At 49.4% G+C, this 24,037-nt stretch overlaps 11 protein-coding genes across 11 annotated transcripts; 6 read left to right on the forward strand and 5 right to left on the reverse strand.

Annotated features, from left to right (window-relative positions):
* Positions 1-440: 440 nt before the first annotated feature.
* K441DRAFT_555074 (cysteine proteinase) lies at positions 441-2,167 on the reverse strand (the record flags this gene model as incomplete). The annotated part of the gene is made up of 7 exons (XM_067643260.1): positions 441-555; positions 610-1,056; positions 1,110-1,402; positions 1,493-1,761; positions 1,828-1,891; positions 1,950-2,036; positions 2,087-2,167. 7 exons carry the CDS (start codon positions 2,165-2,167, stop codon positions 441-443), a joined length of 1,356 nt encoding a protein of 451 aa, XP_067505215.1.
* Positions 2,168-2,970: 803 nt separating this feature from the next.
* On the reverse strand, positions 2,971-4,290 carry K441DRAFT_72410 (uncharacterized protein). The gene has a single exon (XM_067654104.1). The coding sequence runs from the start codon at positions 3,863-3,865 to the stop codon at positions 3,029-3,031; it is 837 nt and encodes a 278-aa protein (XP_067505216.1). The 5' UTR covers positions 3,866-4,290; the 3' UTR covers positions 2,971-3,028.
* K441DRAFT_555155 (PCI-domain-containing protein) lies at positions 4,013-5,797 on the reverse strand (the record flags this gene model as incomplete). The annotated part of the gene is made up of 6 exons (XM_067643266.1): positions 4,013-4,767; positions 4,820-4,919; positions 4,982-5,377; positions 5,430-5,490; positions 5,546-5,704; positions 5,754-5,797. The coding sequence occupies 6 exons, from the start codon at positions 5,795-5,797 to the stop codon at positions 4,013-4,015; spliced, it is 1,515 nt and encodes a 504-aa protein (XP_067505217.1).
* Positions 5,798-6,267: 470 nt separating this feature from the next.
* On the forward strand, positions 6,268-7,594 carry K441DRAFT_634510 (uncharacterized protein). Its single transcript, XM_067646408.1, has 2 exons — positions 6,268-6,529; positions 6,585-7,594. The coding sequence occupies exons 1-2, from the start codon at positions 6,428-6,430 to the stop codon at positions 7,509-7,511; spliced, it is 1,029 nt and encodes a 342-aa protein (XP_067505218.1). The 5' UTR covers positions 6,268-6,427; the 3' UTR covers positions 7,512-7,594.
* Positions 7,595-8,008: 414 nt separating this feature from the next.
* K441DRAFT_555138 (uncharacterized protein) lies at positions 8,009-9,115 on the forward strand (the record flags this gene model as incomplete). Its single annotated transcript, XM_067643264.1, has 8 exons — positions 8,009-8,058; positions 8,140-8,190; positions 8,267-8,284; positions 8,348-8,364; positions 8,426-8,440; positions 8,500-8,621; positions 8,693-8,912; positions 9,003-9,115. 8 exons carry the CDS (start codon positions 8,009-8,011, stop codon positions 9,113-9,115), a joined length of 606 nt encoding a protein of 201 aa, XP_067505219.1.
* Positions 9,116-9,821: 706 nt separating this feature from the next.
* On the reverse strand, positions 9,822-10,808 carry K441DRAFT_704993 (60S ribosomal protein eL21; the record flags this gene model as incomplete). The annotated part of the gene is made up of 3 exons (XM_067653563.1): positions 9,822-10,522; positions 10,604-10,651; positions 10,705-10,808. The coding sequence occupies 3 exons, from the start codon at positions 10,806-10,808 to the stop codon at positions 10,192-10,194; spliced, it is 483 nt and encodes a 160-aa protein (XP_067505220.1). The 3' UTR covers positions 9,822-10,191.
* Positions 10,809-11,066: 258 nt separating this feature from the next.
* On the forward strand, positions 11,067-11,974 carry K441DRAFT_686546 (40S ribosomal protein uS4; the record flags this gene model as incomplete). Its single annotated transcript, XM_067652003.1, has 4 exons — positions 11,067-11,131; positions 11,224-11,322; positions 11,448-11,681; positions 11,797-11,974. 4 exons carry the CDS (start codon positions 11,067-11,069, stop codon positions 11,972-11,974), a joined length of 576 nt encoding a protein of 191 aa, XP_067505221.1.
* Positions 11,975-14,416: 2,442 nt separating this feature from the next.
* K441DRAFT_556006 (40S ribosomal protein eS27) lies at positions 14,417-14,738 on the forward strand (the record flags this gene model as incomplete). The annotated part of the gene is made up of 2 exons (XM_067643310.1): positions 14,417-14,503; positions 14,556-14,738. The coding sequence occupies 2 exons, from the start codon at positions 14,417-14,419 to the stop codon at positions 14,736-14,738; spliced, it is 270 nt and encodes an 89-aa protein (XP_067505222.1).
* Positions 14,739-15,656: 918 nt separating this feature from the next.
* K441DRAFT_555390 (aldolase) lies at positions 15,657-16,886 on the forward strand (the record flags this gene model as incomplete). The annotated part of the gene is made up of 2 exons (XM_067643273.1): positions 15,657-15,863; positions 16,047-16,886. 2 exons carry the CDS (start codon positions 15,657-15,659, stop codon positions 16,884-16,886), a joined length of 1,047 nt encoding a protein of 348 aa, XP_067505223.1.
* A 1,101-nt stretch (positions 16,887-17,987) lies between these two features.
* Positions 17,988-19,114, forward strand: K441DRAFT_658432 (uncharacterized protein). The gene is made up of 2 exons (XM_067648350.1): positions 17,988-18,382; positions 18,462-19,114. Exons 1-2 carry the CDS (start codon positions 18,013-18,015, stop codon positions 18,821-18,823), a joined length of 732 nt encoding a protein of 243 aa, XP_067505224.1. The 5' UTR covers positions 17,988-18,012; the 3' UTR covers positions 18,824-19,114.
* Positions 19,115-19,905: 791 nt separating this feature from the next.
* K441DRAFT_676619 (CNH-domain-containing protein) lies at positions 19,906-23,931 on the reverse strand (the record flags this gene model as incomplete). Its single annotated transcript, XM_067650975.1, has 3 exons — positions 19,906-20,040; positions 20,124-21,124; positions 21,174-23,931. 3 exons carry the CDS (start codon positions 23,929-23,931, stop codon positions 19,906-19,908), a joined length of 3,894 nt encoding a protein of 1,297 aa, XP_067505225.1.
* Positions 23,932-24,037: the final 106 nt, after the last annotated feature.

The raw sequence follows: 24,037 nt of genomic DNA on the forward strand, positions 1-24,037 counted from the left end.
CATGACGGGTCATTCATCCTCGCGGGCCTTTGCAGTCTGGGTTGCGTTTTCGGGTAAGAAATGGAAACAGATATCCACCCAAAATACGGCAATGAATGTTATAATCCATGTGTGCAAAGGAACAAGAAAGGATATAGAAAGAGTAGAGTGCGGAGTTTAGAGAGAGTTAGACTCTGAGCGAGGTGGAGACAAAAGGCAGGAATATAGGATATATGATGGATGGAAGGATGAACGTTGTGAGTTATGATCATCAAGAATTTCGTCGGACTTCGTCAAGATTCGTGGGCCGCGTCGATAGTTATGCACATGCATAAACAAATAAGAAGAGTTCGGTAAACGCCGTGCTCATTTTCGCTAAATGGCGCAGAGAGACCTCCTAGGAGAGTCGTTTAATATGTTGGTTTAGGGTGATGTGTCGAGTCGGACGGACTAATCGCATGTTATTGCGATGATGATTTATGTCTTGAGCGATTGCTCGTCACGTATTCTGCTTCTGGCGACCACTCTTCTGGCTGGAAGTCTGGATTCAGGAAGTGCGCCGTATTGTAGTGCGAGCTTTATGCAGGTTAGAATTTATTAAGTAGCAGACATTGAAGGGAATAGACTCACTTTCTGAAGATCGATGTCTGGAATGGGAGAGAGTGAGAATGTCCAGAATGAAATCTAGGCTCCAGCTCGTACATTGAAGGTCTGAACGGTCCGCCACGCTCAATCGACGTGGGAGAATTTATGGACATATTAACCGGCGATTCTATTGGAATGGTCGGGTTCACATGGCTGACATAGTCTTGAGTTGTTATTGGAACGGGAATAGGAGCGTATGTTGGTACAGCAGTCATCTGCGGCTGGGGAATTGGTGTTGGTTGGTAGTCATACGAAACTGCCGGCCAGTTCGGACCTAGCCCGGTGGGATACATTCCAGGTATCAATGTCATCACGTCGGACATTCCTCTGCCTACTGGAACGAATTCGTCAGTATAGCCTACGAGCGCAACATGAAGAGGCGCCTGAGGAATATGGATATCTTCCATCCTGTAAAGGATGTCGTAATGACCCCTTCAGAAAATTAGTGAAACGTTGAAATGGATAAAGCTAACGTTTCTACTCACGGTCGATAGAGTAATCGTAGCGTTGGCGGGTCCGGAATGGGAACACCATCGTGACCCAGCGGATCGATGCGATAAGTATTGATCTCCTCTCCAGGAGATCGGTCCAGGTAAAGCACCTCGAGGGCTAAGCCAGCGGGCTTGACAAGGACTTCGGCCAGAGCAGCCATACCAACATGATCAATTTCACAGATGGAAGGCTCTATCTGAGTAGCGCAGTATTCCCTGATGTCTTGGTCAAGGAGAAATGGCTGGAAGTCGTTGGCATGGGTTTGAATCCAGGCACTGGTTAACAGCTGCAGGAATGTAATCAGCCCCGATTCTTCCGAATGTATATTGAGGTAGAATTCGCGTAGACGCGAGTCATACAGCTAGCAGTAGCCTACCTTAAAATAAGTGATGATGGCCATTGAGAGGCCTACATCGTTGAAGCTGGTGAGAAGGCTTGCAGCAGCACTATCATCTGCTGCAGGAACCGACGCGGCGGTCTTGCGAAGAAGTTCGAAGCATTCATCGGCAAAGTCTTCGTATAGGTCCTCTTGGAACCCAATGGTGTTGAGTAGATTGTGCAGTGACCTCAGCCTTGTTTCTTCTTCCAAGAACTTGTTCTTATCACCGAGGCGTAGCAGAGCCTCATAGTACGTGAAGGCGATAGCTAAACAAGTAGATTAACCTCGTGTCTCACACAGCACAGCTACATGGTGGGTTGTAAACTATGTACCTCTCCAACCGCAGTGTCCATCGCCTCTGCAAGTCCGGTAGTGGGAGTACTTCGACGGGAGGGCCTGCGCCAATTGTTAGCACAGTGGTCGAGAGCAGTCAAGCTGATTCGGCGAAACTCACGGCAGTCTTCGTCCTGTAGACGGGGTCGGCGTTGGCATATTCTGTGGTTATCGCGCTACTTGACCGACGTTCGCCGACCAGCGGACCCTTTGCACAGCATTAGAAGATTTCGCTGGCGCAACGTCGCGGAGACTCACCGTCACTTCAGGCTCATACTCGTTCGAGAGCTTTTGCAAGTGCGCCAGGTCCTCTTCGGGGATGTAGGCTGAGCCGCTCATCCTGATGGTGGATGTGCGGGAGTTGATGTGCGGAGTGTTGTAGCCGGCGGGAAGCTCCGGGGGCCGGAGAGACAGCTGAACTGGCCTGTATGAGGCACTTGACAGCGACGTGAGGACGGGGTCTGGGAATGGCTGCGGTTGATAAGAATGGAAATTGTTGGAGAGTACCGACGGTCGACTCATGGCCTCGCTAGCAGCTGAGCAGGGCGAGCAGGGCGGCGGCTTGGGCGACGGAGGGAGTGCGAGTCGTCACGATGGTGTTGAGTGAAGCTTCATCAACTAAAGGACAGCGTCCAGAGCGGGCTGGGCAGCAGGTCGATTCCACGACAGACTCGGCAGCGCAGCAAATCCTAGGTCACTCACGAAGCATCCATTGAGGAGGCAGTGGTGGTTAGTTTAGTATGCGCAGAGACCCGCGTCGTTGGGTGCAGAGACGGTGTCGTTGCTGTGATACCCACAGCGTCTACCAGGGACACGCCAATATATCAGAAAAACAGCCAGCTCGATCTACGGAGCTTGGAAGTGTTATTGAATATGCTGCCAGGTACCAATGCGCTTTGCAACATTCACGCAGACGGATTGAAACGGTGAGCCTCCGTTGCACTGCGAGCTTTGAAGAACCATCAAATCGATCTGGCTCAACGCTAAGGGCGCCTCATGCACATGGAGTGATGGGAAGGGTGCTTCAAGCGAAACCGGGACGATGCGAGAGGGTTGCGGCGCACAAGAGGGAGAGCTGTGCTTAAGGGTGCTTAAGGGTGCTTAAGGGTGAGTACAGCGCCCGGGGGCCGCGAGCAAAAGAAAGGCATCGAGACATGAACGAGGCATGGGCGAGGGACTCAGAAGCAGGACACGCAAGGCTCAGGCCTGCAGCGAATACATCGCAGCCGGGGGTTCTCGCAGGGCACACGCAGGGCATCGCAAGCGCGTGTAGATAATCAATTGAGCAGCGCTGGATCCACCAGAGTGTTGGCCTGGGTAGAGTGGGCAGAGTGGGCAGAGGGGCAGAGATGGCAGCGGCATGGGTATGGAGTCGGCATGATGGGGCAGGCAGTAGCAGCGACGTACCGAAAAGTGAGCTCTCACACAACAAATTGGCAGACCAGGCTCGCATCTGCTGTTTCCTGTCACTTCGGGCTTGCAGGCGCCGCATGATTCGCTGCTGGCCGTGGTGGCGCGCGGAGCGACCAGCGAAACGAAGAGCCGTCCCGCCCAGCGATATCCCACACGCCAACTCCAGAGGGCCTGCACAGATTGGATCATCCGTTGAATATATTGGCTACCATTAGACTCTGACTGCCTCACGCGAAAGCCCTCCCGCTTCCCCGACGCGATCGCGCGCGACAGCGAGAGACGGCTGCGAGCCTGGCCCAGCGACACCAGAGGCAAGTCCGGCGGCTCAGGGCCATTGGCTGGCTGCGGCGCCTCCTTCTCCGCACATTCGCTCTCCTTGGATCCTTTGAGAGTTTGGGCGTTTTGGGTGCTTGGATTGCTGCTTGGGTGCTTGAAGGGCTTGGCTAGTTGCAACGCAGAAAACGAGGCCAGGTTACATACACAGCAGTGTCGAAGGAAATGGCCGCATTGGATATTACCCGAACAAGTCCGCCCCGATCTTCGCTGAGACGCCGCCAGTGTGGAATGTGTGCAAGCAAAAGGAAGCCCATACCAAGTACCACCGGGCGGGAGCAATATTACCATTTATTTTGTGCCATCTAACAGCAGGTTTCAACCCTTTGAATCGACAGAGCCTCCATGACGGTATCGTGAAACCGCACCGCTCCGTCGCCTGTCCCAATCCCCATCCATTGGTTGTTCATCGGCGGGCTTGCAGAACACCGCTGCGAGTCATCCTTTGTTCCCAGCTCCCGGCAATCGTCCCGAGGAACCCTTGCCCTTTGCCCTTCCAACTTTGGAGCCGAGCCCATTGAGATTCCAAGGTCCTCTCTGTGTCGCCGTTGCTCCTCCATGTTCTGACTGAGGATTGGGTGAGAATTGAGAGCCAGTCTCGTCCGACTTGAAGCCTTCTCCGTCGTTGAGGACCGTCGCCCACAAGGATCCAATAGCAGCACTCCACTCCTGCATTGCCTGCACCCGATCCATGTCTGTGCTACTCTCGATTTCCACCGTGCCATTGTGCTGGTTGATCTTCCCGCGCAGTTTCTTGTCCACGATAAGGAAGCTCACAATGTCTTGCACTTCTGGAAGCGAGATCTTGAGTTGCTTGGATATAAACGCTAGCGTGAACCGCGTGTAAGGTGCAACCAGCTTGACGACGGCCTTTGTGCGCATGTTACGCGTAACTTCGTCAATGTTCTCAGCAATAAAAGGGTCTGCAAGGAGATCCTTGTTATTCTGCAAGATCTTCTCGTAGTTATGTATGTCGTCCCTCTGGTATGCATCAACTAGATCCGTCATGGCGGATATGCGAGGATCATTCTTGTAGGGCTTCGTTTCCTGTGAGTCGAACGGATTGATATTAGATCTCATCAGCATCGTGGTTAACACAAGATACTTTAGGACTTGAATGCGCTGGAGTGATCCTGCCTCATCATAGTTCCGGAAACTCTCGAAGAAGTCGCTTTGGGCCTCCTTCCAGTTTTCTATGAAATGGTGAGAAACTCTTCGCACCGACGCAATTGCAATTCCACTTACCTTCGCTCATATGCATCTTACCGCCACATTCGCGGATGATACCCATAATCTTGGGATGTGGAACTGCGGAACGAACCTTGAGTGCGCGCTGATACAGTGCCTGCGTGGAAATAGTCATGAGCATGCAAGTTAAAATTAAAACACGTGGCATGAACCACTTACTTTCAGGCGCTTGTTATTCCTGGTCTCCGCGTACATGAGAATTTCCAAAGAATATACCTCTAGCGAATATGTGCCTTTACTGGGATCGTCTGTTCCATCCTCTTTCTGGCACGCCTTGTGCAGCTCCCGAACCTTGTCTATCAATTGCCGATAGTCTTTGCGCTCCAACCATAGCTTCGCAAGCTTGATGTTCGTCTTGAGCCATAATCTCTCGTTGTTTGTACTTTGGAAAGATTCGAGGGTTAGAGCGTAGAACTTCTCCATACAACGATGCGCTTCGGCGTCTTCGGCAGCCTTTTCGATAAAATCAAGCATATTGTTTATGGACTTTTCGGAATAGTTACGGGTGACAGCCGATTTGACGTAAGTGAGGAGCTCCTGGTAGTGCTCAACAGCCTGTAGATAGTCAGCCTCATTCCAATATAAAACCCTAGCAAAGTATGCTGACCTTGTCATAACGCTTAAGTTTGAATTCCAGCTTAATGGCTTGTTTCAGTCCTTTAAATCCCCTAGAAAGCACATTGTGAGTCGAAGTCGTATGCAAGCTGCCTCACTGTAGCATACCAATCTCCCTTTTCCTCCTCCAGTGCAGGTACGCCTAGGAATTCATCTATTGCTTCCTCAGGATTGTCACCTTTCATTTGCTTCGCATTGTAATATTTGTTCTCAATATCGACGTCGCCGCCCTGCTCATCGTCGTCATCTTCGTACTCAAAGTCGTATCTGTTTGTTTTTCAGCTTGAAAGTTTCTAGGGTAGTAGGAGTCTCATACTCCTCCTGGTCAGAATCTTGCATGAAATCATCATCATCAGACATTACGGTAGGTGGGCGCGAGGTCGCAGAGACTTGAGGGCAGAGAAATCAGGAGCTATGTTCAAATTACAGGAGCCGTAACAAAAAAAAAAGGAAACTAGAAGGTTGTAGGAAGAAGATTAGTATTGAAGGTAGAGGGTTGCTTGGTGCCTGGTGGAATCCGTCCCCGCGGTTCGCTAACTATGGCCGACGCTAGTGAGGCTCCAAGCCGCGGTCCAGTTAATCGTTGCCAATCAGCTTTCTACCCTTTATGCTTGTATGAAGTGCTTTAGTTCGTTTGGCTAAGTCGATAAAGAATTTCATCATAGAACTAATGACTCCTTTACGCACTTAATAAATCTGTAAAGTGCATATTCCGTGGTGGAGTTCTTCAAAATGTGGCGCTGTGGCAATGACAACAGATCGCTTCTCGCTCCAAAGCTAAAGTCCCCGCCACCTGCCGTTTTTTACAGCCGTCACCTTTAAGCTTTCATCAACGACCACCACCATTTTCGCGTTGTCTAGCTATCACCACTGTTCCACAGTTTGGATAGCTCCTTCACTGCTGTGTCATTTACTCAGCGCTCTTAGGCTTGCTGTTAGTCCTGCACCCATATCCACCCATCAAGGGACATCTCCTTTCCGACCGCCAACATGGGTGGAGATTTGAATCTGAAGAAGAGTTGGAATCCGAATCTACTCAAGAACCAAGCGCGTGTCTATGAGGAAGAACGTAAGGCGCTTGAAGAAAGAAAGGTATGCTCTTTTGTTGCTTCTGTTGCTTGTAGCGTTGCTAACTCGTCATATCTAGCTCATCGATAAGTTAAAAAAGGAACGGGCAGAAGAGAGACAAATAGAAGAGCTACAAAAACTTGCAGAGGCAAATGGAGGTCCGACGCGGCTTAATCGTGTCGATTGGATGTATGCTGGCCCAGCAGCTGGTCAGACAGGCACCACGGAAGAGATGGAGGGCTATTTGCTTGGCAAACGACGCATTGATGGGTTGATAAAGAACGATGAGAGTGAGCAATTGAAGAAGGGGGCTGCAGCTCCTCTGGATAGTCTCAGCGGCAACGCAAACACCGCTCGAGATACAGCTGTAAAAGTCCGCGACGACCCTTTGATGGCGATCAAGAAGCAGCAGATGGAGGCAACTTTAAAGGCCCTGAAAGAATCTTCCCGTACTCAACACAAGCGGAAGGATGATGACCGAAGGCGCAGTAGGAGACACGAGGATCGAAGGTCACATCATCATCACCACCGTCGGCGGTCGCGGTCGCCATATGAGAGACGCTCAGACGACCGTAGACGTTCTCGTTCCCCGTATCAGAGGCGCTCAGATGAACGTCGGCGATCGCGTACGCCTCCACGAAGGCACTCTAATGGCCGCCGCAGATCGCGCAGTCCGCCACGAGAAATTTCTAGTCGCCAGCGATCGCCATCCCCACGTCGAAGATATACAGATAATCGCCGGCGTTCACGCAGTCCGCCCCAGAAGAAAGCAGACGATGTGCAAGATAGGCTGACGAGGATGCAGGTTGATGCAGCAGCCGTCGAGCAAGAACGCAAAAATAGGGTCCGACAAAGGGATGAAGAGGATGCTCGTGAGACTTCCAAGCATCGAGAATCGGACGGAGGGCACAGATTTATGGCAGGCATACACCGCAAAACGGGCGAGATGGACTTGGGAGATCGAATCGCACGATCTCGGGGCAACTACAGCAAGGATGATATCTAATATTGCTTTTTTGCCCTACTTAAGCATGGTAGAGGAGATTTTACTGGAGTGATACCCCCTTTGAATATATTTGCATTCTCCACACAAGCATGACCTATAAATATCGTGAACATGCAACGAATAGGCTCAGCAACCGTTGATTATTATCCGATGCTTCAGCCTTGTAGGCAATCAGAGCGCCTTTCGCAGTCAGCTAGGCTGCGCCATGTTCGCGTCGGCTTCCAGGCGTCCGGAGATGGTGGAGAGGCGAACCGTGGCCCCAACTGGACTTTACATTGCTCATACTACCCGCTCTCGACCCCGACCCGTCCACAACTTCACACCGACCTCCACTCGACTGTCGACTTCAGCGCCTATCTGTCGCTACCTGAAATCCTCCGCACGACTGCGATCCTAACGTGCCACGCATTCGTATCTCAATAAGCCCTAACATTCCTCCTTCGCGACTGAAACCTAACGCCGACCCTAAACGCCGACCCGTTCATCCTATTCTCGCAATGCCGCTCTGTGGCGGAACAAAGTCCGTGCAGCGAAAACTCGTGCTTTTGTACGTCTACCTGTTCGTGAATATAATTGAAAACTTGAGGAGGAAACACAGGAAAGGGCTTAACTGACGAGCATCCTGTAGAGGTGACGGCGCGTGCGGCAAGACGTCGCTGCTGAATGTTTTCACGAGAGGGTATGCCTTATCTGCCTCAGCCTCCATGCAGCCCTTTGTAAAAAAGGACAAAGGCTGACTGTGCTTGTACCTCCAGATACTTTCCAACAGTATAGTGAGTACTTGCCGCTGGTAGATTGCAAGTGTCCGCCAATTGACCACCGCATTTCGTGTGTAGTGAGCCTACAGTGTTTGGTGAGCATGCCCTGACCGCGTTTTAAATATGTCTATATCAGCAGCTAATTCTCTAGCGCAGAAAACTATGTGCACGGTACGCTTATTCTTCTGGCGGAACCTATCGTGGATTTACTGTGGCCTAACACTGCGCAGATGTCTTCATAGACAATGTGCACGTCGAACTCAGTCTTTGGGACACAGCCGGACAGGAAGAATTCGATCGCCTACGCTCTCTCTCCTACGATGATACCCATGCCATAATGCTATGCTTTAGTGTATGTTTCTTCCCAGCTCTTAACCTTATATCTCTTGTCCTTCCTGACTCGCCGCTTACAACACATACCAGGTTGACTCACCCGACTCCCTAGAAAATGTAGAAACAAAATGGGTCGGGGAAATTGCCGAGAATTGCCCAGGTGTTAAACTAGTGCTCGTAGCTCTTAAATGTGACTTGCGACGCCGTGAGGAGGCAGACGACGACGAGAATCCGCAGCCGGAGAAGCCTATGATTAATTATGATGAGGGGCTGAAAGTTGCGGAGAGGATAAGGGCATTACGGTATCTGGGTGAGTTCAAACATGTTTAGCACTCAGCTGATTGTTTAAATAAGGGCTTAAGAAGGTAGAGAAGTGAAGTTCCGACTAACAATCCTCCAGAATGTTCCGCAATGAAGAACCGCGGCGTCAACGAAGCTTTTACAGAAGCTGCACGCGTTGCCCTCTCAGTAAAGAACTCCAAAGACAGAGACCGGAGCTGCACAATTATGTAGTGTGATGGACCCCTCCACTGCTGAGTTTAGACCCACTTAGACCTCCCTTATATCCTGTTACAACACTATTCTTTTCTTTATCTTGGGTGGACCAATACCCCCATTCCTTCTTTTCTGCTTAGCGTTATGTATGAATCGGAGTTCTGGTTCTCTCATACCCTTCATTTTATTTTTATTCCCTTTTGGCTTTCTTGGTTTGCTATGTTCTCTTCGCATTATTCTGTACATGATTATAAGGCGACTGCTTTATTCTACTTGTTCTGTGGAATTCCGACCTGGACTTTCGAACCAACCCTTCGACCATCGACGATGGTTTTTCCTTAGAGAGGATCTTTGATTGGCATATTATTTACTATTTAGGGTATGCGAGTTTTACTGCTTCGGCGATTTGGGTGGTGGGAGTCTGCTGTCGATCTTAGTGTAGGAATCTGGAGAGAAATGGTGGCATGTAAAAGCATCTTTTGGTAATTGATGACTTGAAAAATGTGCGCGAATACCATAACCAAAAGTACGCGTATAACCTACATAGATTCAATCAAATACAATTATCAACTATGCCTACCAATCGTACTTCTAATGATATAGACTTCGTTCTACCGACTCGAAAGGCAAAACAACCCCCCCCCCCCCCGCAGCTCTGGCCGTTGCCCTCCTTTGAGCCTTGATCCCATTGATTCTATTAGCTAGCTCTTATCGATAACGATAGGGCGAAATTTGGCGTTGGAAGGGATAGTTGGCTTTGGGAGCTAAATTTAGTTCTTGAACCTCCATATCTGTCAAGGCGCAACTCGGAAGTAGGGGTCTCACCAGGCCCATACAACTTTAGGATTGGTGAATTGTGAATTTATTCTTGATTCCCTGGATTGGTGGCGCTTGTTGTTTATGCATGAACACTACCTTCCATCACACATGGCACAAGGACTCGATGTGATCACAAGCTATCAATTGAAACCAGGTCTTATGCATGACGACCCTAGGTACAACGCAGCCCTCAAATGTTCAAAAGCGCCCATCCAGAGAGAAAATTCCCATCCCAACAGCCACAACCCCATTTTCCATTCACCACCCACACCACTCTAAATCGTCGTCTCGTACGGAATTGGCGTGATACTCTCCGGGTAGTTGTCCTTCGTGGTGACTGTCCTTGCTTCCCTGGGCATCGCGGGCTGGCGCTTCAAATGCATGTGTACACCCTCGGTCTTCGCCTTCTTCATCTTCCCGGCGTTCTCCTTAACACGAGACAGGAAGTCTTCACGCGAGCGGGACAGGCGGATGTGCTCGATGCGGACGTTAACGCGCTTCTCGATGTAGCGATTGCCGACTTGCTTGTAGAGGATGACGCCGACAGCTGATTTAGTAACGTTGTAGATGACACCAGTCTTGCCGTGGTAGACCTTGTAGGGCATGCTGAATGGAGGTTAGAATATTGCTCGCTGACTGGAGACCAAAGGTATTGCGTGAGTGAGGAGAATCGCGGATTTCACTGACCCTTTCTGGACGGCACCGTTTGCGACGACATCGACGATATCACCGACCCTGCAAAATTCGTCAGTACAAATTTGAGGAAAGAATATTTATCGCCTACTCACTTGTACTGCCTTAGGTATGTCGAGAGAGGAATATAACCACGCTTCTTGAAGCCCCGAGAGAAGGCATATCTCGTACCGGCGCGAAGACCCGCTGAGTGACCCATTGCGACGATGTGTTATCTAGAATTCAATCAGTTTCCCTCTATGATAGCCGAAAGCAGCGGTACTCACGGGTTTGCGGTTTAAGCGTCGAAAAGTTGTTAGTCGTCATCTCAGTCTCGCATCGTCAAATCCGCAACTTGGTGTGTGGACGGATTTTCTGAAATCCCGATAAGCGAGCGCACTGCAAATCCACCTCTCGAAATCTCTCGTCCCACAAGCAGGTCTTCCATCACCAACTCGACACTTCGACAACCGCGACCATGGCTCCCAGGAGTTATTCCAAGACGTACCACGTCCCGCGGCGCCCCTTCGAGTCCGCTCGTCTGTACGTAGCTGCTGCTATACCCCTCAGGCCACTGAGCTAGAGCTTGCTCTCTGCTTAAGTCGGGGATGTTCTTAGGTTAATGGATAGGATAGGGACACTGAGTTGAAGCTCGTCGGCGAATATGGCCTGCGCAATAAGCGCGAGGTATGGCGTGTGCAATTGACGCTATCCAAGATTCGTCGTGCTGCCCGGTATGTGATTCTCAATTTCATCCTCCAGTTCTTCCACCTCCGCAATCCTCCTACACCAACTCTTTCAACCCTCAGTTTCAGCTGTTATCGTAAATTGTGGCAACCTTCGCTAACGGAGTAATCAGTCAACTTCTTACTCTCGACGAGAAAGACCCCAAGCGCCTCTTCGAAGGCAATGCCCTCATTCGCCGTCTCGTCCGTGTTGGTGTGCTTGATGAATCCCGCATGAAACTCGATTATGTGCTCGCCCTTAAAATCGAAGATTTCTTGGAGCGGCGCCTCCAGACCTGCGTTTACAAGCTTGGTCTCGCAAAGAGCATCCACCACGCTCGTGTCCTGATTCGTCAGAGACACATCCGGTTAGTCACCACCCTAGGCAATCTATCGAAAGTTCACATCAAACTGCATTCCAACCTCCAGTCAAATTTGCGTTGGGAGATATAAGTTTAAAAACTGACATTGTGTTCATTACAGCGTCGGCAAGCAAATCGTCAATGTTCCATCTTTCGTTGTCCGTCTCGACTCTCAGAAGCACATCGATTTCGCTCTGACTTCGCCATTTGGTGGCGGGCGTCCCGGCCGTGTCAGGAGGAAGAAGGCCAAGGCTGCTGAAAAGAAGGATGATGACGAGGGTGAGGAGGATGAGGAGTAGATGCTGCAACTTGACTGCATTGGGGGGAGCATTGACGGGTTTTCTTGGCTCTGGCATGTCCTTATGGTTCACGCAACTCACCTGCGCACGAGTTCTCAGTTATCTATGGATGGCGAGTGTGTGTGGCAAATAGAGTTTGATATATAGCGGTTAAAAATTCACACTTGATGAGCCATCCCGTCCATCTACCGCGCTATACATATTCGTGAGAGAAACTTGCGTCATTGTCTGCCCTGTTCCCCCTACCAAAAATCTTCCCCAATCATCTCATGCCTCATACTTGTCTGGATTTAGCAGCCGCATAAGCCATGCATTCCCCTTCCTCAGTACGCTTCCTTTGCTGCAAACCTCCCCAATCCTTCAGTCCACCCACGGTCCTCCTTTCCTTTACTAATCCTCAAAGTCTCCCTCCAATCAAACTCTTCCTATCCGAAGCCCCCAAAACATCCTCCCCAGTGCTTCTCGCAACTTCCCAGAATCGGTCGACCGAAGCCTTACACTCGAAACTTCCCCCGCAATGTTCTCTCCTCCCATTCCACAATTACCTATCTAAGACCCTCTTACGTCCTGCCAGTAACTCGATAATCGTGTTACTTTACATTTTAGGTGTAATATAATGTTTTCGAAGGAAACTGTTGCAACGGAAGAAGAGCCGATTTCTCAAAAAGGAAGAGATCAAACGAATAAAAGTGCGCATGTAAAAGTCGTAGATTTAAAAAGGTACCCTATTCGTCTTAGGCGGAATAGGTGTATGAAAAAGCTCATCACTGCACAGTTTCGCGGCCCCGAGGCCTCGGATGTGAGCGTATAGAGTGAGAAATAGCTGATATGGAGGAATGATGTCACGTAGACTTTTGATAGGTTTGGGATCCTGTTGGTGTACTCGTGGTGCCTAATAGAACTACATCCCATTCGTCATTGAGGTCGGCATCGCTCTCGCTACCAGAGTTGTGAGTGTGCAATGGTTGTTTTTTCGCAAATCAACGTTGTATTTTCGTTAGTGTGGTCGCGGATACGGTAGCGATATACAGAGTGGCGATGATATTAGGTCAGGGAATTACAGGAATGGTTCCATAATGTAGCATCAAAATTATATCCGAGTCCGTTTGGTAATTCAGCGCTTCTCAACGTCGGCGCATAGGAAGTAATCAGGGTTGGTTTAATGGCAGAGTGTCGGTATCGCACTAAAAATGGACGGTAAAGAGGGATGGTATCGCATGTCCGTTTATTTGTGTTGGGATAGGCAGAGTGGGATGGGAATGGTTTACTACTTGTTAGAGACTACTCCAAGACAATGCCGCATGAATGAAGGAAATAAAACGATAACATTACCAGGCGGTGGCAGAAATGTAAGTTGGAAAGGAAGTGAGGCAGAAGGTAGTCATGAAGGGTGCAGAGAAAGAAAATAGAAGAACCGCAATCGGGAAATGATATGAAAATAATGTTGTAACGCTCGAGTGCTCCTTATAAATTTAAAGGAAAGTGTACTGATGCTGATCATTGGTCAATAATATTCACGAGCTACCTAAGGTGCAACGGAAGCATACGTATGAAAGAATAGTGTACAAGGAGCGCAGGATGGCAGGAAGATATTAATATAAGAAAATGGACAGCAAGTATTGAACAATTATGAATGCAGGGATTTTGTAAATGATCGACTAAAAGAACGAAGCAATAAAGAAGGAATTGAAAATACTCCCTGCTTCAGCAAGTGCAGTGGAGTCGCACTGCTCCCATTTTTATACCCGAGAAACCTCATGACTCATTCTCTATTTCGGTATGGAATGACACGTACATAGTAACTGGATGCCTGGGCATAAACCAAGAATACTATTCGTGGTGTACTAATCTGAAGTGTTGTACTAGTTGAGATCAAGGAATATACCCACGTGCCTCGCAACTAGTTTCAACTGCGCCACAAAACTCATAAAATGATTCATCATGTTCCAGAGACAGTCATGGACTCCGAAAACTAACCAGTCATAGTCTATACTCCCTGTATGTTGGTGAAAGTGTGAGTCGACGTTTTCAGCCTTGACGTTCTCGCCTCCCCTTTGGGACAGGAAGAGTAATTTAGCCGAGAACTCCCACAAACGTCTACATTTCCGCATCTACGCCGTCACAATCCCACTTCGAGATATCTCCAGAAGCCCGTCTTGAGCCAACTGCACCCGCTGTTTCCATCTTCAACACCCACCTCAATCAAATCACCAACGGAAACAGCTTGTCAAGAACAACAAAAAGTCAAGCAAGATGGTGAGCCTGCCCCGATCTACATGATAGCCTGAACGGAGGCGAATTCTCTCCATGGAGGCACACGACATCGCATTTCCCATCAACACAAGCTTTAATAGACCTTCATAATAAACCTTTAGCTCAACCATCTTTTTGCCTTGCCTGGAAATGGAATTTTGAATCAAAACTTTTGATATGTAGAACGTTATGCTGACATTCGACGATCTGCAGGTTCTCGCAGTTGACCTCCTCAACCCCACGCCTCAGGCTGAGGTCCGCAAGCATAAGCTAAAGGTCTGCCTACGATATTAAACTGTTAGGTTCCGCGACTGACAACCACTTACAGACCCTAGTGCCCGCTCCTCGATCCTTCTTCATGGACGTCAAGTGCCCCGGCTGCTTCACAATCACCACCGTCTTCTCACACGCCCAGACTGTCGTCGTTTGCCAGGGCTGCTCACAAGTACTCTGCCAACCCACTGGTGGCAAGGCCCGGTTGACAGAAGGTTGTTCTTTTAGGAGGAAGTAGGGGGCGATGGATATGAATGGTGACGGGGAATTATGATGGTTTTTATGACGAAGATGTATTTCGAGACGATGCGGTAGATCTCACGGGTATCAATCGAGTCGACTTGCAGGATAGAAGAGGGATCTTCGTTCGAATCAAGCCAAAAATTCAAAACGGGAGTTCCGGATATCTAGCGTTGATCACCAACCCACTATTTTTCCTTTGTGCGTTAGTCAGGTTGGCATATTGGCTTCTTCTACTGCCTTTGTGTACATGCATGTGGGAGGGGAGATGGCATTCGCATGAGCTTTGAGCGCACTGCTTAGAGCGAGGACCGGTTTGCAAGCATCGAGGATACCTCCACCTGCTAGCGGCCTTGTGTAAATCCAAAAAATTACTTCGTGTCAATCCCTTTTGCCTTTACTCTCTTCAGCCTTCTCCACTTTGACCATACCTCTCTAGTGCACGATGTTTACAGTCTTCTCCCTTCTACAACACCACTGGGTACGATAGACTCCAAAAAAGCCCAAAACCAAGATATTATCCAATCACCATTGGCAAGTAGCTAATTCACAACCAATCGCCGAAATTGGAATGAATTGTAGCCTGTTCGCATGACCAAGATGCTTGCCGTGCCAATAGCATCGTGAAGTACCAAGATCCATGCCGATCTGGCTGCAGCCCATTAATAGATGCAAAACACCACTTCCATCATCAGCCTTAAGCCTCAAAGACCCACCACTATACCGCCTTTAAAAACCAAGGCACACACCCTCGCTGGCCCCATCAAATAGTATAAAAGCCAGCGCACTCACCAACGTTACGATGCCTCAATTCGCAGCCTCCGCAGCGTCCACGGACCTCGGAAGCGCCACCACCTCATCCCTGTCCACAGACGTCCCTTCCCTCAACGCGAGCGTGTCGCCAGAGCTGGACACGATGACGGACCGCTACACCAACGCTGAGTGGGCGGCGCAGATTGCGGAGACGCAGAAGGCGGTGGTGCGGCAGGACAAGGCGTGGCCCGTGCCGGCGGCCGGGAGTCGCGAGTTTGCGCAGACCATCGACCATACGCTGCTGAAGCTGGATGCGACGGCCGCGCAGATTGACGCGCTGTGTGCGGAGGCGAGGCAGGAGGGGTTTAAGGTGGGTTTTGTTATGTTTGCCATGAAGAGATTCTACACGGATTAAGAGCAATTGGAGATTTATATCTTGGTTGGAAGAGCCATAGGATTTCCTCCACTGCTAAAGAACTTCAATCCCCCCACAGCAACCCGCTTCTCTACATGCCAGTAGCATTATTCAAGCTAACATCTCCTTCCTCCACAGAGCGTCTGCGTGCGCCTCCCCTTTGTCGCACGCTGTGTCTCCAACCTGCGCGGCTCTTCCGTCGTCGTCGCCTGTGTTGTCGGCTTCCACGAGGGAACCTACGACACGTACGCAAAGCTGCAGGAAGCTCAGGAGGCCGTCAAAGCGGGCGCGAGCGAGCTCGACATCGTACTGAACCACTCCATCCTAACCTCCGCGCCCACCCCCTCACCGAAAAGCGCCTCGTCAACCCCTCCTCCCGCGCCCTCACACAAACAGACGCTCTCAGACGCAACGACCGAGAGTATCACGGCGTCGAACTCCTCCACCCCGCCGACCAGCGGCCCGTACTCCGTCCCCTCGAATGACAGCAACACCACTACGACGACCCACCCCGCCCAGCCCCCCAACTACTCCGCCATCTTCACCGAGCTCGCCGCCCTCCGCACGCTCTGCCCAGCCCCAACGCTCCTCAAGCTGATCCTCGAAACCTCCGCGTTGACCCCCGCCCAGATCCTCGCCGCAACCCACCTCGCGGCCGCCGCGCGCTTCGACTTCGTGAAAACCTCGACCGGCTTCGCGGGCCGCGGCGCTACGGAGGCGGACGTCCTGCTCATGCGCGCCGCGTGCGACGTGCTGGGCCAGCGCGCGGCGCGCGGCATGCAGGTCAAGGCGAGCGGCGGGATTAGGAGTCTGGAGGGCGCGGTGGCGATGCTGAGGGCGGGCGCTGGGAGGCTGGGGACAAGCAGCGGGGTGTGGATCATGCAGGAGGGGAGGAGGGTGGTGGCGGAGAAGGAGACGGGGAGGCCTGGAGGTGGGGTTACGAGGTTGTATACGGGTGATTCGGTTGGGGGGTATTAGGAGTGGAGAGTCAGGAATCGAAGAGTTGGTTGGGAAAGAAGTGCACGTGTAAAATATATTTATCTATCGAGGCGTGATTCGTTTATTTAAAGGGGCGCCTGGAGTGGCGTTATCAAATTTGGCGCACCGAGCATGAGGCTCGGACCCCTAGAACTCGGCTACCCCTCATTTTCTACACAACCAACCGTTCAATATAGATCAAGAGTAGATCTTATAGAGGGCTCTTGCTAGTTTTAAAGCTAGCGAATTTAAATTTAGTTTAGAAGCTATGCGCGCATATAACGTCCCTTTATTAACTTCAGTAATTAATTAAATAGCAAGATGTCAGGTGTCGTGTCACCTCGCTTATATATTGTTCTACGCAACGTATCCGGCAAGTGTGCCAGATAACCGCTTACCTTTTTGGTATGTCTGATCCGGGCGGCGTAGAGCCTGCACCTCACGCGAGAAACTATAATAAATTATATATTAACTAGCAGTAATCAACTTCTATACAAAAGGCCTTCTTTCCTAGTTAGGTACTTAGACAAAACTTATAAAGATTTATTCCTTTATATATATAACTATAAAAAATAGTGGCCTAAATTCTTAATTAAAATAGTAAGACCCTATCGGGAGCCTGCCAGGGCGACCAGGAAATGGTTTTCCTGTCCAGGAGCCTGTCAGTACGATCAGGACGATCAGGAAAACCAAATCCTACCAGGAGGCCTCCAGGGTCTTGGCACCCTAACAATTTGCCGATGTGATCAGATGCGGTAGCGATGGAGAGACCCCGACATGTGTGACGCTGTGGGCACTCTAAAGTCTAAACTCTAGCTCGAAGGTCTTTCTCCCTGGTTGACCTAGTTGTTCTGAATGATATGTTGGGTGATGCTGTGAAAACCCAATCTTCATCTATGAGATGTGATTTATTTGTGTTCATCCATACATTATATACACAGCATATAAATAGTTATATAAAATTAAATATCTTTAATAGTAGCAGAGTTAAAATAGATTTTAATGGGGTGACTCGGCCGGGTAGCTGACTCGTATGAGGTTTATACGTTTCTTATGGGGTTCTGCCCGCACATCTACTGATTCCTGGTTACCCTAAACCTCCGGTATAAATCTTACACAGCACGTAATGCCTTCCGGTATTCTCTGGGTAGCCTCTCGGGTCAAGCAGCCAGGCCTGACCCCAGAAAAGTTCTGCTCCTGGTACGAAAACGTTCACATTCATGAAGTAACCGCTCTTTCCGGCGCCCCTCGCGCAGCTCACTACGAAGGCATCAAGCCATCTCCCTTTCCCGGCACACTATCTAGTGGCACATCATGGCTCACTGTGTACGAAATGCCGGATATGAACTTTCGAGAGACTAAGGAATTCCGAAGTTTAGATGGGCAGAGTGAGCCTGAGAAAGAACTCCTCGAGGGTGTCTTCAAGCAGGCGAGGTTTGATACGAGGTTTTATGAGTGTATACATGTGCATGAGAAGGAAGGAGGAGCTGCGAAAGGTGCGTCGTTACAATTGGCCATGAAGAATTCGAGTACCAAACTGTTTTGAGAGATGTGTTCCTGACACCGCTTCTTCAGATCCTGGTTCGCTCATCATATCTGGCGCCCTCACACCGGCTGAAGGTACGGATGCCGACTTCGACGACTGGTACCGAGAAGAACATCTTCCGCTTATTGAAAAAGTGCCCGGCTACAGGCGTGCACGAAGATTCAAAGTCGTCAATGCGACTGTCTTAGACGAGTTCAAGAGACTTGAACCTCAAATCCCGACATGGCTTGTGCTATATGAGTTCGATGGCAAGGAGTTACCGGCGGCAGATCTGAAAAGGGCGAACGAGACGGAATGGAGCAAGAAAATCATAGAGGGACTGCAGATGGCTGAGCCGGGCTTCTATCGGTTGAAGAGGATGTATGACACAGAGAAAGAAGGAAACTTATAAGTGATATAGCAATTGGCCATTTCATTTCATTAGCGACCTATGGTTTAAGAGATCTCACATCCTTGTGCAGCAAAATTCGCGAAAATCTCCCCACCCAACTCTAGATATGCCATGCGCTGTTGATAGAAGCATTAACGCCGTGGCATTCGTTTGGTCCTCACTATGTTGGTAATGGATGGGTGTCCAAAGTATCCGAAGCCACCACAATGGCACATTGAGCTCACCAAAAATTAAGTGTGCACCTTAACAGCGCAAGGGGGGTGTATATAATCCATAAGTATATTATAGGACAAATAGCTTTTAAAGATATCAATCATTGCTAGCTACTCAAAATATTTCGATAGCGTGATCAGGAACCGGGGGTTTGGCTTATTTTAGAGATTTTAACGAAGATTAAACTTAGAATGAGCTAACAGCCCCCGATTAGGCCCTTTTACATATCCCAAATCCTCCTAGACTACTTACTTCGACAAGGGACATGGGCGTTTGTCTGGTCTCCAGCCCTCTCGCGTCGGGGGCGAAGCAAGATTCATCGCGAGCAGAAGAAGTGATAAGTAACACATCCATTCACAATTAGATGTATTCATTCATTCACACAATAGCCATCGTCCTTATCGTCAACCTCCTCTCACCAGAAGCACAGCATCCCACACACGCCCTCAGAATCCTTCTCGCTCACCCAAAGACACAAAGCCCAAAGTGAGAGAATAGGAGTCACGCTGCGCCATAGCCAACAATGTTTATACACAGGTTCTCGGGCCCAAGCGCGCACCTCTTCCCAAGCTCACGCAGAAGCCTGCAAAAAATTCTTTCGGAAAAATAAGCTCGCACCGCAGAAACAGGGAACCCGGTACTAAAAGAAGTAGAAAGGGAAAGCAAGAACGGAGAACAGGAAGAATCGCATATGCTGCATCTAAACGCCCCATATCCTCCCCACGCACGCGCATCCGATGGGCGTGAAGGTCTGCCAACGGGAGAACTGCATTTGGGTATGTAGTTTAGAGGGAGACGAATGACTGAATATCTGAATGTTTGCAAACAGGTTCCAAAATAAGTAGCGAGAGTGACTGGATGGGATCCGCTCAGCTCTTCTCATACGATCGGTTGTTCTCAATGGCACCGTGTGAGCGATGCGCAGGTGGGCTTTGCGGTGTCTGCCAGAAATCCAGGCTTGCAATGACATCTTCGCCCATTTCGTCTTCATAGGCGTATAATATCTGTACGAACTCTTTATCAGCCAGATCATTCCAAACTGTTTCGGTCTGGTTTGTAGGAGTGAGTTAGAATTGCGGCGACATACCTCTCTAGTGGATGAGTGCAACATTCGAATATTCTTTGCCGTTAGAATATGCACCAGCATGCCGCTCTCCATATGCCTGATTTCAATAAAACTTGGCTCAAACGCAAGGATATACGGGTTGAAGATCGCAAAAGCCTGTGGATTTCCCTCCCAGATAATCTTCCAGTCAGGCCTTGCCCGCCATCCGTTTCTATTAACGAAGAAGGAGAAATCAGTGTAGCATAATAAGAACTCGCTTGCAAGACGCTCGATATGGATTGGCTTGATATTTTCTTTTCGTGCAACAAAGTCGAGCGATGTGTCCGCTTGATCAAGCAACGATTGCGTCTCGAGGGTCTCGAGGCTAACCACCTCAAAGCCACGAGCACAGCCAACGCAGAGTTTCGAGCGCAGAAAATGGATGGATGTAGATTCGGTGGGGATGTAGAATTCCTTATAGAACGATAAGTTAGAATAACATGTCTCATCTGTTTCCGTCGAATCCTCCTCTGATGAATTCGAAGCTGTATCTAAAGAAAACTGATTCTTATCGAAGATTTGTGGGATTGGGTCAAAGAAATCCGGTATCTTTACCTTGTACGGTTTCAGAGCGTCCTGACCGCCTGCTAGCATCTTAGCTAGGCCTGATTTCTTTGATTTCTTGATCTGGTTCTCCATTGGTTCGAACACCTTGATAGTGGTTGATAGCGACGTGGTCTTGACACAGGCTACCAGCTGTTGTCCCACGCAAATGCCAGCTTTAAAGAAGTTGCAGTGGCAAATCTTCCTACCGCGTTTGACGACCGCCGCCTGGCTATCTTCTGGGTCGAGTGCTTCTATAGGATAGGAGTACAATGTCTTATCCGACAAGACAAGAAGGATCTGATGTTGCTCGAGCACATCTATCTGGGTTACAGACTTGCAATCTAGGACTCGTTTGGGTTTGAATGATGCATCCTTCGGTTTTCGGTCAGAGACGTAGACACCAAAATCTGTTCCAAAAACGAGTTTGCGGCCACCATCTAGGGAAGGTTAGCACAAGACTTAATATTATCTTAATAAAAAACCTACCGATTGGTACACAGCAGGTAACCCTGATTGAGGAAGTGAAAAACCCTTCGTTAAGAATTGTCTTTGTGAAGATGTTGCTTCTTTCTCTTAAGTTCTTCTGTTGGGCCTCGATATGCTCCATCCATTTCTGCTGAGATATTTGGGTGCTGCAAAATAAAGTCAACTCATAGCCTCCCTTGCCCAGATGCTTAAAGGTGATTGGATATCCTTGTGTTTTAGCGTTGTCATTCTTCGGCGCCCCAGGAATCAAATTTGAGGATGGTCTCTTTGCAATGCCCATTTTGGGGATGATATCATCCATTTGTGTGATAACGAGCAGTTCTAGTGGGATGGGCTTCTTATACACCTTGTGCTCTTCTCGCTTGTTTACCGTCTTGACCCTTACCAGGAGGATGGCATGGTCGAACAGATAGCATGTAATGTCTCCTGTCGTATCCGTCGGACTCTTCTTTAGAGAACTCTTGAATACTAGCTGACGGCTCTCCTCAGTCAATTTAAGATCAACGTACTCTCCAGGCCTGAATTTCAAGTCCCGATTGAGCTGCATCAGGTTGAAGTAGTTTTCGGCTTTTCCTGACTCGACGTTAACTTTGGACAAGATGCCCTTGATCATGATGATGGCTTTCGGAACATCTTGCTTATCGGGATTGTCGTCCGCAGTGTACTTAAGTACGTTCTCTAGTAACAAGGGATACCTCGCCAGTCTGGTAGTTGGCTTGGTAAGATAGCCATTAAGTTCCAACTTTCTTGATTCCTTCATCCTTTCGACTTCGTCGACAAATTTTGAAAACAACACATTCGTTCTCTTCTCATGCTCAAACTCATACTTTCCAAAGAGCTGGTTCGATCCGTACTTAATAAAAGGGCTAAAGTGCGGCACGTATTCCAAGAAAATATCTCCGACATTGCGAACAACTGGGCCCTGTTGTTGTCGCCTGGTAAGGGACTCTGCCATTCTTGAATTGACCATATAGACTTCTTGACAATTAGAAAACACCGTCCGAACGAATTTCTCTCGTCGATGCTCCGGAATTGGTGATCCAGTAGGGTTGCGCAGCGGCTTCATCCAGAAGTCCCGAAGGTATTCCAAATCCTTTACAAAGTCTCGCTCCGTATACATCAACTCCGAAATTACCTCTTGACGCTTTTTCTCTTTGTCACCCACACTATCAGCGACTTCTTTCGATACAGTGTTGATCCAAAGCTTTTGTTCGTCGTTTTGATCTTCGTGCAAACTTGCGCGTGATTCTTCTCGTCTAAGACCCGGTTGTGGTTTCATGTTCAACCTCGCTTGTTGTTCTAGTCTACGAGGACAGGCTATTGAGTAGCAAAGCCGGTCTCGGGTACAAGTGGGAGAGTAACACTCCGTCAATAGTGTGAAAACCCCATTAACTTCTGTAGTATCCTCTACCAAAGTTTCCCTAAATTGGTAGACCTCGTTAATGGAATCTCGTAAACGGTGGGCATAAGTTACATCGTGGAAAAACTTCTGCGCATCCAGGGACCTGCCTAAGAGTAGCGCAAGATTACGGTCTGTCGTTTTTATGATGTATGAAATGAGGTCCACGGCTTCTGCTCCAGTGAATGCGCTCTTGTATACTAGTCCATCTTTCTCTTTTTCGGTTAGGCCTATCCGATCCCGAAAAACCTCTGCCACTCGCGATAACAGCGCTGGATAAACAAGCGGGGCCCTGCGTTGTGACACCATCATTGCTTGTTGTTGCACGACCGTGGGGTTTGGTTTAGTCGCAGTGGATGGACTCTGCCGTAAGGTCATAGAATCACTTCGCTCGGATGGTACCACAGTAGACGCCATAGACATTGCCCTTGATGAGAAACTACTCTGACTTGTGCTTCTTGTTTTGCTTCCTGGTCCAACGTCAATTGGTGATGGCGAGCCACCAGGAGTCTTCTGATCCATCAAAGTCCCATCCCGCCCCCCAGATTCTCTCCTACGATTTGGTATTACTCGGCCACTCATTGTCTGCGCATATTCGCTATCTCTCGCGTAAGAAGTCATAGACATTGCGCGCTCGTCCGGCCGCTCAGGGACGACACGGCCTTGAGCGGTTGTCCTCGCCAGATGGTTCATATATGGTTGGTGGCGGAATGTATGAGCAGGAGATACACCGTAGCCTGGTCCGCCAGGCGGCTGAAATTGAGGGCGTGGCCCAGCCGCCATGGACTGGGAGCGATACTGATCCGAATTTAGTGCGGGTCCAGGCCCTCCACCAGGAAACCTGTTGGGAATAGGCTTATTGAAGGGTGGTTGTGCAGGAGGGGAAGTTCGAACATCTAACCGTTGCGGTTGGCCATAAGGTCGACGTTCCGGACGTAGAGGTTGTGGCAAATACTGTGGTTGAGGTTGACGTTGTGCTGCCAGAGGACCAGAGCCATCCGAATGGGGCTGTCCCGGGCCGTATCCATTTGGCGGAGGTCTATTGTAGTTATCTAGGGAAGACGGACTGTAATTGTTGGGAGGGGCCTGCTCATATCCGTTCGGACGTGGGCCATACCCGTTCACAGGTTGCCTCATAGGTGGAGCCCTTTGCATCATATCAGCCGTCTGAGTGGACATGGTTTGAGCTCGGTCTGGAGGCCTCATGACAGGTTGCGAGGTCATTGTCTGAGATCGTCCTGGCGGTGGCGTGGCCCCAAAGATGTTCGCAAACGCCGCATCTCTTTGCTGGTTTGAAGCGTGGCCGTAAGGCGGAGCTCGTGCATATTCTCTCCCTTGCTGAGCACTATAGTCTGCCATATAGGCCTATCCTTTCGAAGGTTTCAAGACAGTTATCAAGCATCCGCTAGCGTCGTATTTGGTTTTGAAAATCTTTCGATGGTAGACGGGCTACGTAATGCACTTG

This window comes from Cenococcum geophilum (genome assembly GCF_001692895.1).
Source record: "Cenococcum geophilum 1.58 unplaced genomic scaffold K441scaffold_16, whole genome shotgun sequence".
Lineage (NCBI taxonomy): Eukaryota > Fungi > Ascomycota > Dothideomycetes > Gloniales > Gloniaceae > Cenococcum > Cenococcum geophilum.

Bases quoted from the DNA above. Each gene is read 5' to 3' on its own strand.
- K441DRAFT_72410 (XM_067654104.1), bottom strand. From the start codon at position 3,865: ATGGTAATATTGCTCCCGCCCGGTGGTACTTGGTATGGGCTTCCTTTT.
- K441DRAFT_634510 (XM_067646408.1), top strand. From the start codon at position 6,428: ATGGGTGGAGATTTGAATCTGAAGAAGAGTTGGAATCCGAATCTACTC. The intron at 6,530-6,584 runs GTATGCTCTTTT...CGTCATATCTAG, and splicing joins AGGCGCTTGAAGAAAGAAAG to CTCATCGATAAGTTAAAAAA.
- K441DRAFT_658432 (XM_067648350.1), top strand. From the start codon at position 18,013: ATGCCTTCCGGTATTCTCTGGGTAGCCTCTCGGGTCAAGCAGCCAGGC. The intron at 18,383-18,461 runs GTGCGTCGTTAC...CCGCTTCTTCAG, and splicing joins GGAAGGAGGAGCTGCGAAAG to ATCCTGGTTCGCTCATCATA.